This window comes from Oncorhynchus mykiss, chromosome 6 (genome assembly GCF_057628025.1).
Source record: "Oncorhynchus mykiss isolate SJ-2025 chromosome 6, ASM5762802v1, whole genome shotgun sequence".
Taxonomy (NCBI): Eukaryota; Metazoa; Chordata; class Actinopteri; order Salmoniformes; family Salmonidae; genus Oncorhynchus; species Oncorhynchus mykiss.
This window is the reverse complement of record NC_143027.1, coordinates 78,625,516-78,641,388: the sequence shown is the minus strand read 5'-3', so window position 1 is coordinate 78,641,388 and position 15,873 is coordinate 78,625,516. Positions and strand designations below refer to the sequence as shown.

The following is a 15,873-nucleotide window of genomic DNA, read 5'->3' as shown; positions in this document are numbered from 1 at the left end:
AGATTATTTTTTTTATCCAAAAAAGTAGTGCCTTTACCAGTGCTGTATTAGCGGACTGATAAAACCGTCTGTAATATGATCAACCACTTCAATAGTTGCATTGCAGAGTTCTCCAAAATAGGCCTATTCATCTATAGATTAGTCTTCTAAACCCCTGCAGTGCCCTTAATTGAGTTTACTATAGACTACTTCATTATGAAATCATTGACATGTTTCCACATAGCTGTTGACACTGATAGGCTATGTTAAAGCCACCTATTGTTCGAGCTAATCGCCCGTAATTTACGCAAATATAATTTATAGATTAAAAGATTACGCACGAAGCATTACGTTGTGACCGATATAAACTGTGAGAATGACTGACAGTTTGGGTTTGGTCAACAACCATGCTTGTGAATTGCTCTGCATAAAATTCCCCTGACTTCGTGTCGGTGTCACGCAAGAGAGCCCACCCAGATCAGCATGGTATAAATGCAGCATCAGATTGGGTTTGAAAGTCTGTCACGAATAACTGCGCTTCTATTGCCATTTGGAAATTTTGCGTCCAGGAGGAGAGTTCTATAGCCCATTTCTTCCGTAGAGATGTCCGGATTTTTTTTGAACGTTTGCCAACTTGGTTTTTTTACCTACCTTGTGCTTTTTTCTTACATTTCTGTAACCACTTCAGTGAGTTTTGATTTAACCGAACTTGGAAATAAAGTTGCGAAAATTAAAGTTAATCAAAGAGGGAATCTTTGGGCAACAGGTAAGGCATGCGAAGGCTATTCTCAATCTCATCTACAACACAGCATACAATTGTGAAAGTAAAATCTGGCAATTATATATTTTTTATTCCTAATTAAAACAATGTATTAAGTTAACTCTTATCACAGAAAGCTATTTTTACTCTTTCAAAATATAGACTTTCAACATGTTAGGAAATATTTCATTTCACTTGAGAATCAAATGACCAAAATATAACTTTCTCTTACCTCCAAGGTCATTTTATGGGCAAGAAGAGTGTCATGGATAGCCCTCTGCTCCAGTCTCCCGATGGACAGTCTGTTGATGCGTTCGAGGTCGCCTTGAGTCCGGAGCAGAACGGGATGGGAAATCTCTTCCAAGATGTGCTGAGGGTCGCGTTGCAAGCCCAACTCAGAGATGACACAGAGAACCGCTCTAAAAACCAGGTGAGCTATCAACAACACCAACCTCTATATGACCATAGATTTATCTATACAATTTATAATGAGACTATCTTGTGTCAAAATTGCATTGTTTAATGGCATTATCTTAACCGGTCTGACAAGAGATTTAACTGTGCAGTAGAAAATACATGTCTACTGCATTATTTAATGGCATTCTCTTAATATCCCATAGGAGACTGGATTGTTGATGAAGATATTAGAGAGCTACATTCAAAACAACAGAAAGTGATGCAGAAGTCTATCATAATGTTCCTTATAACCAAGATGAAGTCATCCAGTCTATGTCTATAAAGGTTTTGGTCAATATGGAATCAAATCTCATATGCTTTAACATGATTGTAACATGTCTGTTCAGTTTACAGTTGACCAAAATGCTATTTGCAATGTCACTGGATCTGAAATGAAGGGTGAATCAAATGTACATGTGTATTTATCGTTTTGAGGATGTGCTGCGTTGTATTGTTGATATTAAATTATTTATATTCAATAAAAACAAATATTTTCAAATTCTTTGACATTTACTGTACATGAAATTATTAAAAGGTTCCAAAAAGGAAGAGGTAAGGTTTTCATACTTGAGGTATGAACAATTTATCAGGGTTGCAGAGTGTAAGTCCTGTATACTGGACGGTTCTGACTTAGAATACGTGGACAACTACAAATACCTACGTGTCTGGTTAGACTGTAAACTCTCCTTCCAGACTCATATTAAACATCTCCAATCCAAAATTACATCTAACTTCACTCATGCTGCCAAACATACCCTCGTAAAACTGACCATCCTACCGATCCTTGACTTCGGCGATGTCATTTACAAAATAGCCTCTAACACTCTACTCAACAAATTGGATGCAGTCTATCACAGTGCCATCCGTTTTGTCACCAAAGCCTCATGTACTACCCACCACTGCGACCTGTACGCTCTCGTTGGCTGGCCCTCGCTTCATACTCGTCGCCAAACCCACTGGCTCCAGGTCATCTACAAGTCTCTGCTAGGTAAAGCCCCGCCTTATCTCAGCTCACTAGTCACCATAGCAGCACCCACCCGTAGCACTTGCACCAGCAGGTATATTTCACTGGTCACCCCCAAAGCCAATTCTTCCTTTGGCTGCCTTTTCGTCCAGTTCTCTGCTGCCAATGACTGGAACGAACTACAAAAATCACTGAAGCTGGAGACCCATATCTCCCTCACTAGCTTTAAGCACCAGCTGTCAGAGCATCTCACAGATCACTGCACCTGTACATAGCCCATCTGTAAATAGCCCACCCAAACTACCTCATCCCCATACTGTATTTATTTATTTATCTTGCTCCTTTGCACCCCAGTATCTCTACTTGCACATTCATCTTCTGCACATCTACCATTCCAGTGTTTAATTGCTATATTATAATTACTTAGTCACCATGGCCTATTTATTGCCTTACCTCCCTTATCCTACCTCCTTTGCACACACTGTATATAGACTTTGTCTACTGTTTCATTGACTGTATGTTTGTTTACTCCATGTGTAACTCTGTGTTGTTGTATGTGTCAAACTTCTTTGCTTTATCTTGGCCAGGTCGCAGTTGCGAATGAGAACTTGTTCTCAACTAGCCTACCTGGTTAAATAAAGGTGCATTTTTTTATATTTTTTTAAATACTCCAGGGAATTGTAAGAACGGAATCCTTTAGTTTACCTGACAAAAATAATGCCTCGTCCCCTCGTAGCCTACACACATCATAGCCTACACAGACCAAAAACTAAGGGGAACGCAGCATACCATCGTAATAATCATTCCAAAATGTGAAATTCCAGGCATGATATCAACAGGCACTTCAGAAGACCAATAAAGGTATTTAATAACACAGAGAGATGTGAACAAGACCCATTCTTCACTTAAAATCATCTCATTACTACTTGTTGACTGGAAGACTAGTCTACTAATTGACTACATTCTCATGTGTTTGTCTCCTGAGGCTTTAATTGAAGAAACAGAGAGAAAACTCCAAATTGATCTGACTGATAAATAACTTTTTTATTTTAATACAAAGATTCTGTACTTGAGAATAGAATAAATCACATTATCACCATAATGCTCTGACTAATAAATAAACGTTTTGATTCTGTCCTTGAGAATTGAAATCCCATTATGTTGTGGAAACAGGGTTTATTAAAAATGCACAAAACAGTACAAGTGGATAGATATTAATTCTGTCAGTTTCTGCCCCCTTTAACACTGATATTGACTGATATTCCATAGGGGCCTATACCAGATTACTTTAGTCAGCCAGGGAAGAGAAGCTTCACTTTTCCTCAGGCTATAGCAGGACTGAGAAATCAACAGATTGTACTCACAGCGTGAGTGAGAGAAACTAACTTGCTTTTTATGTGAGGAAATATAACAAGTGTGTACTAAAAACCAAGTTGAAGCAAGCAACACTTACTTACATAAACACTACATGTGGGCGCCTTACATAAATAATGTATATTCATGATTTAATGTTTAAATCTTGTCTTCAAACTGAAAAAAATCAATATGGTACTCACATTCACCATTTCTCTCAGTATCGTCCAGTCTCTAAGTATTCAATCTCTTATTATCCAACTCATTTTTTATTATCTGCCTTTTTTTGCATGAAGGGATGATCTCTGGCCTTCTCAATCAATAATGGCAATGTAATATATTTCACCTTTATTACCCCGAGACAATCCATTGTATTATAAACTGAATCAATAACATTAGCCCACTGTATTTCAATGACATTTACCAATATGTTCTGCCAGTCATGACAGTTCCTGTAGGCAGGGTATCACATTTTTCCAAACTGTTATTTGTTCTGTGTAGCTTACTTGACTGAAACTCTATACGTCTATAATGAAACATTTACTAGAGTGTGGCCCGTTGACATGTAATACATTCAACTTTGCTAACAGATACATCATTCACAAACAAACAGGGCTTACACTGTACATATGAAGGCTGACTCAATGTAAACTCAGCAAAAAAAGAAACATCCTCTCACTGTCAACTGCGTTTATTTTCAGCAAACTTAACATGTATAAATATTTGTATGAACATAACAAGATTCAACAACTGAGACATAAACTGAACAAGTTCCACGGACATGTGACTAACAGAAATGGAATTATGTGTCAAAAATAACAGTCAGTATATGGTGTGGCCACCAGCTGCATTAAGTACTACAGTGCATCTCCTCCTCATGGACTGCACCAGATTTGCCCGTTCTTGCTGTGAGATGTTACCTCACTCTTCCACCAAGGCACCTGCAAGTTCCCGGACATTTCTGGGGAGAATGGCCCTAGCCCTCACCCTCCGATCCAACAGGTTCCAGACGTGCTCAATGGGATTGAGATCTGGGCTCTTCACCGGCCATGGCAGAACACTGTGTGATGACCCTCCCACTATGTCTGCCATATTCTTTCCCTTTGCTCTTGTTTTCCTTATTAGGATGTTGGCGGGCGGAGCTGGGAGGGTCGTTAGCAACATGGGACACACCTGGGCCCGGGTGTGTCCCGGGATAAATATACCTCTTCCCCATTCATTAAGGAGACTCTCTCCATGCAGACACACTGTTAGATTTTGGTTGTGTCCGTTTTGTTTGTTTGCTTTGGCACCTTTCAACACCCCTCATTATCACATTTATGCACGCAACCACTCACTTACACTACTGATTACTGACTACACACACCATTGTTAATTGTATTTACGTTACTTCAGTTAATAAATATGTTTGCTATTCCTTATCTCCACATTGTCTCCCTTTTTGTTATGGACTTCGAGCCGGTTTGTGACAAGTGGGGGCTCTATCCAGGTTCCTGTAAACTGACAGTGTGGGGTTTAAGTAGTTTTATGGACATTTACCGCACACAGCATCTAATACATGTAGATGTTAGGAACAAATGGTGGCCAATAGCCACATTTCCCCATCTCACACTATGGGTGCTTGATCATTCAGTAAGGTCTGCACCCAGGGTCTGCTCACTCCCACCATACATCTGCCACTTCAGTTCAGACCCACTTCAAACGTTCTGTTCACGCTCAAAAACACAGCTGAGAACACACCTGTTTAGGATTCCTTTTAAATAACCCAATGATGTTCTCTCTGATGTATTTGTGTCCTCACCTGTCTGACTCCTCCCTCATGTCTGATGTCTGATGTTCTATTGTTTTGCCTCTGTATTTGTCAGTTATCTATCCACTGCTCTGTAACCAGGGTTGGGGTCAATACCATTTACATTCCAGTCAATTCAGAAAGTAAACCAAATCCCAATTCCATATTTTTCTAATTGAAAAGCATTAAAATGGGAATTTCAGAGTATTTCCTGAATTGACTGGAATGGACCCCTACCCTGGTCTGTACTGTCTGATGTTTGAACTCTTCATTTTTTAAATCATTATGTTAGGTGACCTCCTATGTCACAAATAAATGCCATATCCTCAGCACCCAATGTCTGAAAAGCATTCATACAACCCAGTCAAAAGAGGTCTCTGTATAATAGAGGTTAGATGATTGATTAGATTAGGATGTTTTTTAATTAAGTGTATTAGGTATTGTCCTTGTGTTCTGTTCACACAGCATGAATGTATTTGTCCCTCTGGGTCTTGATTACTTACAGCTGTGTAGTTCTAATACACTAACACCTCTTCTCACATTGTTGTCTCATGTGGTTGATTTATGATTGTTCCTCTTCAAATGTTTTCTGATTAAAGTTTCCCAGTTGCAATTACTGTTTATAAACTGGGTGGTTTGAGCCCTGAATGCTGATTGGCTGACACCCGTGGTATATCAGACCATATACTGTATACTGCGGGTATGACATAACATTTATTTGTACTGGTCTAATTACTTTGGTAATCAGTTTATAATAGCAATAAGGCACCTTGGGGTTTGTGGTGTGGCCAATATACCATGGCTATGGGCTGTATCCAGGCACTCTTCGTTGTGACGTGCATAAGAACAGCCCTTAGCCATAGTATATTGGCCCTATACCACACCTCCTCAGGCCTTATTGCTTAAATATATGACACACAAGTATACATTATATATTTTATACATGTAGATTACACATTGATATTACCATATTTATACATCAAATCAAATCAAATCAAATTTGATTTGTCACATACACATGGTTAGCAGATGTTAATGCGAGTGTAGCGAAATGCTTGTGCTTCTAGTTCCGACAATGCAGTAATAACCAACGAGTAATCTAACTAACCATTCCAAAACTACTACATTATACACACAAGTGTAAAGGGATAAAGAATATGTACATAAAGATATGTGAATGAGTGATGGTACAGAACGGCATAGGCAAGATGCAGTAGATGGTATCGAGTACAGTATATACATATGAGATGAGTATGTAAACAAAGTGGCATAGTTTAAAGTGGCTAGTGATACATGTATTACATAAAGATGCAGTAGATGATATAGAGTACAGTATATACGTAGACATATGAGATGAGTAATGTAGGGTAAGTAAACATTATATTAAGTAGCATTGTTTAAAGTGGCTAGTGATATATTTTACATCAATTCCCATTATTAAAGTGGCTGGAGTTGAGTCAGTGTGTTGGCAGCAGCCACTCAATTTTAGTGGTGGCTGTTTAACAGTCTGATGGCCTTGAGATAGAAGCTGTTTTTCAGTCTCTCGGTCCCAGCTTTGATGCACCTGTACTGACCTCGCCTTCTGGATGATAGCGGGGTGAACAGGCAGTGGCTCGGGTGGTTGTTGTCCTTGATGATCTTAGTGGCCTTCCTGTGACATCGGGTGGTGTCGGTGTCCTGGAGGGCAGGTAGTTTGCCCCCGGCGATGCGTTGTGCGGACCTCACTACCCTCTGGAGAGCCTTACGGTTGTGGGCGGAGCAGTTGCCGTACCAGGCGGTGATACATCCCGACAGGATGCTCTCGATTGTGCATCTGTAGAAGTTTGTGAGTGCTTTTGGTGACAAGCTGAATTTCTTCAGCCACCTGAGGTTGAAGAGGCGCTGCTGCGCCTTCTTCACAATGCTGTCTGTGTGGGTGGACCAATTCAGTTTGTCTGTGATGTGTACGCAAAGGAACTTAAAACTTACTACCCTCTCGACTACTGTTCCATCGATGTGGATAGGGGGGTGTTCCCTCTGCTGTTTCCTGAAGTCCACAATCATCTCCTTAGTTTTGTTGACGTTGAGTGTGAGGTTATTTTCCTGACACCACACTCCGAGGGCCCTCACCTCCACCCTGTAGGCTGTCTCGTCGTTATTGGTAATCAAGCCTACCACTATTGTGTCGTCCGCAAACTTGATGATTGAGTTGGAGGCGTGCGTGGCCACGCAGTCGTGGGTGAACAAGGAGTACAGGAGGGCTCAGAACGCACCCTTGTGCGTAACATGTGTTGCATAGTGTTATTATTATTAGCCTTGCATAGCTCCCAGATACACCGTCAGTATGTCAGTATGGAGTAGGAGGAATACATTCTCCTACACAGCATTCATTCTGCGATATTGAATTTGGCTATAATCAGTGGCCCCTCAACTAGCCTATGTACATGCATGACACCTCTGGGGAAATGCTTTTACATTTAATTAGGCTGTCTCTTCAGAATGATATGCTAAATCTCAAATTGTCATCTTGATGTCATTTGTGGATACAGTAAATAAATAAACAAACAATCAACAGTTTGAATGGTCAGATGAGGTAACACCCACCCATGTATAGGCTACAGTGTAGCACATCATATCATAGTCTTAATTGTATTTCGCAATGAACAGTTGATTGAATCGAAATGTAATTGTCTTTCCGTGACTAATAGCTCGCAGCCTCGCACACATCGCACCAAATCTGTATCTAGGGTTTGTCTGCCGATCGTCCCGCGCGCTGTGTTTTGACCAACCACTGTAGACGTCTGACTGCCGTCATTTTTCAAGCGGTTCCACAGGTAACATCCGTGCGCACTGCGTTCGCAAATTACGTTCCGAGGTGTTAAGTACTCTCGGCCAGCAAACGCTATTGGTGTGTCTGAGCCCTAAGAAGGACATGACTGTAATGTTTTCAGTGTTGGTCATTGAGTAAGTAGTAGGCGGCATCCCCAGTTAGAGTATGACGTGCTAGTCCAGCCCGCCGGCCCCCAACACTAGATCTCCACTGACATATGCTCCTTCTCTCCTTGGGGAAGAGAGATTGAATTTGTCATCTCAATGGCCTTTCCTTGCTTCCCACTCACTCCAATACACAAGTCCCAGTTTTGCCTTCCTTGCGTGGTAGAAGATACACAGTGATCTGTCTCCTCTAACAGTCACATACACATCTGCTGACATGTCTAGCTGGAGGCTGATAGGATATTAACCAGGTTAATGATGAGGAGGGCAACAGGCAGACAGACAGCCAAGGAAGCAGTCATTTTCTCTCATTAACGCACTAATGTTGATTGGGTGGACAGCTTCTTTATTAAGAAAGTAAACCATATCCTTATATCATTTGATAGTGACACAGATATCACATTCATATAGATGACTCAAAGATATCCTGTATGAAGCCAATTTTATTTGCTTTTGGAGTTGTTTTGAGGAAATCATAATTTTGCAACGTTGGGTTGGCAGATGTTTTGTTTTTCTAAATTTACAGGGAGATATGAAATGGATTAAATGTATTTTGGGGCAGTAACTCCCAGCACCACAAACTACCTAAACTTGTTAGTGTGTGTTAACCCTCTTCTGAATGGTTTAAATTACCCCCACAATAAAATTATACTGAAGGAACAGGTCAAGCCATTGCAATGCTGATGGTGAGAGAGAATGAATCATTACACTTCTGTTTGTGACATCAGTATGATGAGTAACTGATTCCAATATAACAACAATTGTTCCTGGTTCAAATGTATGTTTGTAAAACAAAGATTATAGCATATTCCTGGACAATTTGAGTGAAATAGTAACAGTTTGTCTTGTTAGATAGGTCAAGATTTCCCGCCCTAAACGGATAAAAAAAGAAAGAATTTGCTCTGAATACCAATGAAACTCTTGGTGAAAGTTAGAGACTTGTTATCATGATGCACAAATGCATTTGGCTCCCAGCTTATAATACCTATGGCTGACTGATAGATGGATCTAGGTAGCATTTAATAGCTCAATAAAGGAAAGGCATTAGGCAAGGGCTATAGCCCACGTCCTCAGAGATAATGTAGACCCTAAGGTATTCATTCATCTGTCTAATTTCAAACCCTTGATGTTGGCTGTCAGGTAGAGGTAATTAATCCGTTTTATAATGCAAACTCACGAGACCATACCGGTATGTGGTTTTAACCGTTTGAATATAATCAACACATAAACCCCCAGTGGATCTGAGAAAGACAATGGGAATCCTCTCACAGGAGCTTTGTGTGTGTGTGCATCAATATTTTGTCTCCTATTGTGCAGAAACTGATGCAAGTCAAAGCTAACAACTGAGGGGTTATACTGCCACCTTCTGGTATGAATTATCATTTTCCTGTCTGTTTTTCTAATCTTTTACTGCTTACTCACTGCCTATCAATTTTTAAACCCTCATTTATGGTAGCTATTAGTATAGGCCTTGTATGTGTGTACTATGTACAGTGTGTGTGTATGTGTGTCATATTTTGTGTTTGATTGATATATTTTGATAATTAAAAGCTACTAGGCATGTTGGAGTTAATTGAAACAAATCTGTCATCTGTTTTAACAAAACAAGTTATACATTGTATCAATTCATAATGATACAGTATCCAACAGTTTACTGTCTGCAGGTACTGCTGGATATTGGGAGGTCTTTATTTGCAGATGATGGCTCCTTAGGGCTACTGTATCATTATGAATTGATACAATGTATAGATGACAGATTAGTTTCAATTAACTCCAACATGCCTAGTAGCTTTTAATTATCAAAATATATCAATCAAACACAAAATATGACACACACACACACACACACTGTACATAGTACACACATACAAGGCCTATACTAATAGCTACCATAAATGAGGGTTTAACAATTGATAGGCAGTGAGTAAGCAGTAAAAGGGGGACGATATGTACCATACATAGTCAGGAAAGTACAGGAAGAAATTGATGAGGTAGAGCGGTGGGCATTACTGTGGGGATTCTGGTTCTCTGTAGAGAAACTCAGACAATGTTCTTTACCAGGAAGAAAGTGGGAGATGAGGTTGTACGGGAGAGAACTGGAGAGTGTGGGGGTCTTTAGGTTCCTTGGGGTATACTTTGACATTAGACTGACCTGGGCAGAACACATTGAGAGAGTGGTGGGAAAGTGTAAGAAGGTGCTAAATGTGATGCGCTGTCTGACAGGGATGGAATGGGGGGCTGTGTATTCCTCACTGAGGACCATGTATGTTGCATTGATTCCATCTGTAATAGACTTTGAGCATATGGTTCGGGAACCCGGACCTCACTGAAAAGATGTCATACAGGCACTAGGACTCAGAATATGTAGTTGGGTGTTTTGGACCTCCCCAGTGTCAGGTGGAGATGAGGGAGATGCCATTACAGATTAGGAGACAGCAGCTGGCAATTAACGATTGGCTCAACCTACAGGGACATGGGGTGTCTCATCCTGTGAAAGGGATGCTACAGGCATGCTGGGAACATGAGCTTTGGGTGGTGGGTAGTTATTCCCTCCATAAGGCAATCAAACAGGCAAACGTCAGTACAGAGACAAAGTGGAGTCGCAATTCAACGGCTCAGACAGGAGACGTATGTGGCAGGATCTACAGACAAACACGGATTACCAGCCACACCGACGTCTTGCTCTCAGACAAGCTAAACACCTTCTTCGTCCGCTTTGACGATAACACAGTGCCACCGATGCAGCCCGCTCCCAAGGACTGTGGGCTCTCGTTCTCTGTGGCCGACGTGAGTAAAACGTTTAAGCGAGTTAACCCTCGCAAGGCTGCCGGCCAAGATGGCATCCCTAGCCGCGCACTCAGAGCATGAGTAGACCAGCTGGCTGTTTACGGATACATTCAATCTCTCCTTTATCCCAGTCTAGTGTCCGCACCTGCTTCAAGATGGACACAGCTGATTGCATAAGACAGCATCCAACAGGAAGGTGTGATTTTTGCCAGGAAACAGACAGGGGTGCATGTGTTGATATAGTGTGGGCAGTATGAAAGGGAAAAGAGACAGATCCAGTATGAGGTAGAGGGGGACACAGGAATTGAGTTTAATGAGCATACTAAGTAGAACATCATCAAATCAAATCAAATGTTACTGGTCACATGGTTACTGGACACATGGTTAGCAGATGTTTTTGTGAGTGTTGCAAAATGCTTGTGCTTCTAGTTCCGACAGTGCAGAAATATCTAACAAGTAATCTAACAATTCTACAACAACTACCGAATACACACAAATCTAAGTAAAGGGATGGAATAAGAATAAGTACAGTTGAAGTCGGAAGTTTACATACACTTAGGTTGGAGTCATTAAAACTCGTTTTCAACCACTCCACAAATTTCTTGTTAACAAACTATAGTTTTGGCAAGTCGGTTAGGACATCTACTTTGTGCATGACACAATTAATTTTTCCAACAATCCTTTACAGATTATTTCACTTATAATTCACTGTATCACAATTCCAGTGGGTCAGAAGTTTACCTACACTATGTTGACTGTGCCTTTAATCAGCTTGGAAAATTCCAGAAAAGGATGTCATGGCTTTAGAAGCTTCTGATTGGCTAATTGACATTATTTGAGTCAATTGGAGGTGTTCCTGTGGATGTATTTCAAGGCCTACCTTCAAACTCAGTGCCTCTTTGCTTGACATCATGGGAAAATCAAAAGAAATCAGCCAAGACCTCAGAAAAAAAATTGTAGACCTCCACAAGCCTGGTTCATCTTTGGGAGCAATTTCCAAATGCCTGAAGGTACCACGTTCATCTTTACAAACAATAGTACGCAAGTATAAACACCATGTCACCACACAGCCGGTATCTATATCCACAGTAAAATTAGTCCTATATCGACACAACCTGAAAAGCCGCTCAGCAAGGAAGAAGCCACTGCTCCTAAACCGCCATAAAAGCCAGACTACAGTTTGCAACTGCACATGGGGACAAAGATTGTACTTTTTGGAGAAATGTCCTCTGGTCTGATGAAACAAAAATAGAACTGTTTGGCCATAATGATCATCCATCGTTATGTTTGGAGGGAAAAGGGGGAGGCTTGCAAGCAGAATAACACCATCCCAACCGTGAAGCACTGTGGTGACAGCATCATGTTGTGGGGGTGTTTTGCTGCAGGAGGGACTGGTGCTCTTCACAAAACAGATGGCATCATGAGGACGGAAAATTATGTGGATATATTGAAGCAACATCACAAGACATCAGTCAGGAAGTTAAAGCTTGGTCGCAAATGTGTCTTCCAAATGGACAATGACCCCAAGCACACTTTCAAAGTTGTGGCAAAATGGCTTAAGGACGACAAAGTCAAGGTGTTGGAGTGGCCATCACAAAGCCCTGACCTCAATCCTATAGAAAATGTGTGGGCAGAACTGAAAAGGCGTGTGCGATCAATGAGACCTACAATCCTGACTCCGTTACACCAGCTCTGTCAGGAGGAATGGGCCAAAATTCACCCAACTTATTGTTGGAAGCTTGTGGAAGGCTACCCGAAATGTTTGACCCAAGTTAAACAATTTAAAGGTAATGTTACCAAATACTAATTGAGTGTATGTAAACTTCTGACCCACTGGGAATATGATGAAAGAAATAAAAGCTGAAATAAATAATTCTTTCTACTATTATTTTGACATTTCACATTAAATAGAGTGGTGATCCTAACTGAACCAAGACAGGGAATTTTTTAGTAGGATTAAATAATAGGAATTGTGAAACTGAGTTTAAATGTATGCGTCTAAGGTGTATATAAACTTCCGACTTCAACTGTACATATAAATATACGGATGAGCAATGACAGAGCGGCATAGCCAAGATGCAATAGATGGTATAAAACACAGTATATACTGCTGTACATATGAGGTGTGAGTAATGCAAGATATGTAAACATTATTAAAGTGACCAGTGATCCATTTATTAAAGTGGCCAATTATTTCAAGTCTGTATGTAAGCAGTAGCCTCTGTGTTGATGACGGCTGTTTAACAGTCTGGTGGCCTTGAGATAGAAGCTGTTTTTCAGTCTCTCGGTCCCAGCTTTGATGCACCTGTACTGACCTCGCCTTCTGGATGATAGCGGGGTGAACAGACAGTGGCTCAGGTGGTTGTTGTTCTTGATGATCTTTTTGGCCTTCCTGTGACATCGGGTGCTGTAGGTGTCCTGGAGGGCAGGTAGTTTTCCCCCGGTGATGCGCACCACCCTCTGGAGAGACTTGCGGTTGTGGGAGGTGCAGTTGCCGTACCAGGCGGCGATGCAGCCCGACAGGATGCTCTCAATTGTGCATCTGTAAAAGTTTGAGGGTTTAAGGTGACAAGCTAAATTTCTTCAGCCTCCTGAGGATGAAGAGGCACTGTTGTGCCTTGCTCACCATACTGTCTGTGTGGGTGTACCACTTCAGTTTGTCCGTGATGTGTATGCCAAGGAACTTAACTTTCAACCTTCTCCACTGCTGTCCCGTCGATGAGGATAGGGGAGGTGCTCCCTCTGCTGTTTCCTGAAGTCCATGATCACCTCTTTTGTTTTGTTGACGTTGAGTGAGAGGTTGTTTTGCTAACACCACACTCCGAGTGCCCTCACCTCCCTGTTGGCTGTCTCGGTGTTGTTTGTAATCAAGCCTAGTACTGTTGTGTCATCTGCAAACTTGATGATTGAGTTGGAGGCAACGCAGTCATTGGTGAACAAGGAGTAAGGAGGGGGCTGAGCACGCACCTTTGTGGGGCCCCAGTGTTGAGGATCAGCGAAGTGGAGATGTTCTTTCCTACCTTCACCACCTGGGGGCGGCCCGTCAGGAAGTCCAGGACCCAATTGCACAGGGTGGAGTTGAGACCCAAGGGCCTCTAGCTTAATGATGAGCTTGGAGGGTACTATGGTGTTGAATGCTGAGCTACAGTCAATGAACAGCTTTCTTACTTGTCCAAATGGGTTAGGGCAGTGTGCAGTGTTATGGCAATTGCATCGTCAGTGGACCTATTGGTGCGGTATGCAAATTGAAGTGGGTTTAGGGTGACAGATAAGGTGGAGGTCATATGATCCTTGACTAGCCTCTCAAAGCACTTCATAATGGCAGAAGTGAGTGCTACGGGGCGATAGTAATTTAGTTCAGTTACCTTTGCTTACTTGGGTACAGGAACAATGGTGGGCATCTTGAAGCATGTGGGGACAGCAGACTGGGATAGGGAGAGATTGAATATGGCCGTAAACACACCAGCCAGCTGGTCTGCACATGCTCTGAGGACGCGGCTAGTCATGCCATCTGGGGCGGCAGCCTTGCAAGGGTTAACACGTTTAAATGTCTTACTCACGTTGGCCACGGAGAAGCAGAGCCCACAGTCCTTGGTAGCGGGCCGTATCAGTGGCACTGTATTATCCTCAAAGAGGGCAAAGAAGGTGTTTAGTTTCTGGAAGTAAGACGTCGGTGTCCGTGACATGGCTGGTTTTGTTTTTGTAGGTCACGATTGTCTGTAGACCCTGCCACATACATCTTGTGTCTGAGCTGTTGAATTGTGACTGCACTTTGTCTCTAAACTGACATTTTGCTTGTTTGATACCTTGTGGAGGGAATAACTACACTGTTTTTGGCTATAATCCTAGTCATGGTTAAATGCGGTGGTTCGTGCTTTCAGTTTTGCGCAAATTCTGCCATCTATCCACGGTTTCTGGTTAGGGTAGGTTTTCAATAGTCACAGTGGGTACAACATCTCCTATACACTTCCTTATAAACTCACTCACCGACTCAGCATATAGGTTGATATTATTCTCTGAGGCCACCCGTACGTAACATGTCCAAGTCTGCATGATCAAAACAATCTTGAAGAGTGGTTTCCGATTGGTCAGACCAGTGTTGAATAGTTCTTAACACAGGTACATCCTGTTTGAGTTTTTGCCTAAAGGAAGGGAGCAGCAAAATGGAGTCGTGGTCAGATTTGCCAAAAGGAGGGCGGGGGAGGGCCTTGTATACATTGCGGAAGTTAGAGTAGAATTCTAGGTCAGGTGAACGAAAGGACTTGAATTCCTGTATGAATTCCTGTATGTTGTTACAATTACACCACGAATCATGAAACACACCCCCGCCCTTCTTCTTCCCGGAGAGATGTTTATTCCCGTCGGCGTGACGTACAAAGAATCCAGGTGGCATTATCGACTCCTACAGCATATCCCAAGAAAGCCATGTTTCTGTGAAACAGAGTATGTTACAATCCCTGATGTCTCGCTGGAAAGCAACCCTTGCCCTAATGTAATCTACCTTATTATCTAGAGACTGGACATTAGTGAGTAATATACTTGGAAGCGGTGGGTGGTGTGCGCGTCTCCGAAGTCTGACCAGAGGATCGCTCCGTCTACCTCTTCTCTGGCGGCGTTGTTTTGGGTCAGCCTCTGGAATCAGCTCAAATTCCCTGGGTAGTTCGTACAAAGGGTCCGCTTCGGGAAAGTTGTATTCTTGGTCGTGGTGCTGGTAAATTGATGCCGCTATGATATCTTATAGTTCTTCCTGGCTGTATGTAATAACACAAGATTTTCTGAGCTAACAAATTAAGAAATAAAACAAAAAAACAA

The 15,873-nt window shown here is 41.8% G+C and overlaps 1 protein-coding gene across 1 annotated transcript; it reads left to right on the top strand.

Annotated features, from left to right (window-relative positions):
* The first annotated feature begins 457 nt into the window (after positions 1 to 457).
* On the top strand, positions 458 to 1,702 carry LOC149983105 (bombesin-like). The gene is made up of 3 exons (XM_090239218.1): positions 458 to 745; positions 979 to 1,169; positions 1,360 to 1,702. Exons 1-3 carry the CDS (start codon positions 583 to 585, stop codon positions 1,414 to 1,416), a joined length of 411 nt encoding a protein of 136 aa, XP_090095344.1. The 5' UTR covers positions 458 to 582; the 3' UTR covers positions 1,417 to 1,702.
* The last annotated feature ends 14,171 nt before the right edge of the window (positions 1,703 to 15,873 follow it).

Bases quoted from the DNA above. Each gene is read 5' to 3' on its own strand.
- LOC149983105 (XM_090239218.1), top strand. From the start codon at position 583: ATGTCCGGATTTTTTTTGAACGTTTGCCAACTTGGTTTTTTTACCTAC. The intron at 746-978 runs GTAAGGCATGCG...CTTACCTCCAAG, and splicing joins AGGGAATCTTTGGGCAACAG to GTCATTTTATGGGCAAGAAG. The intron at 1,170-1,359 runs GTGAGCTATCAA...AATATCCCATAG, and splicing joins AGAACCGCTCTAAAAACCAG to GAGACTGGATTGTTGATGAA.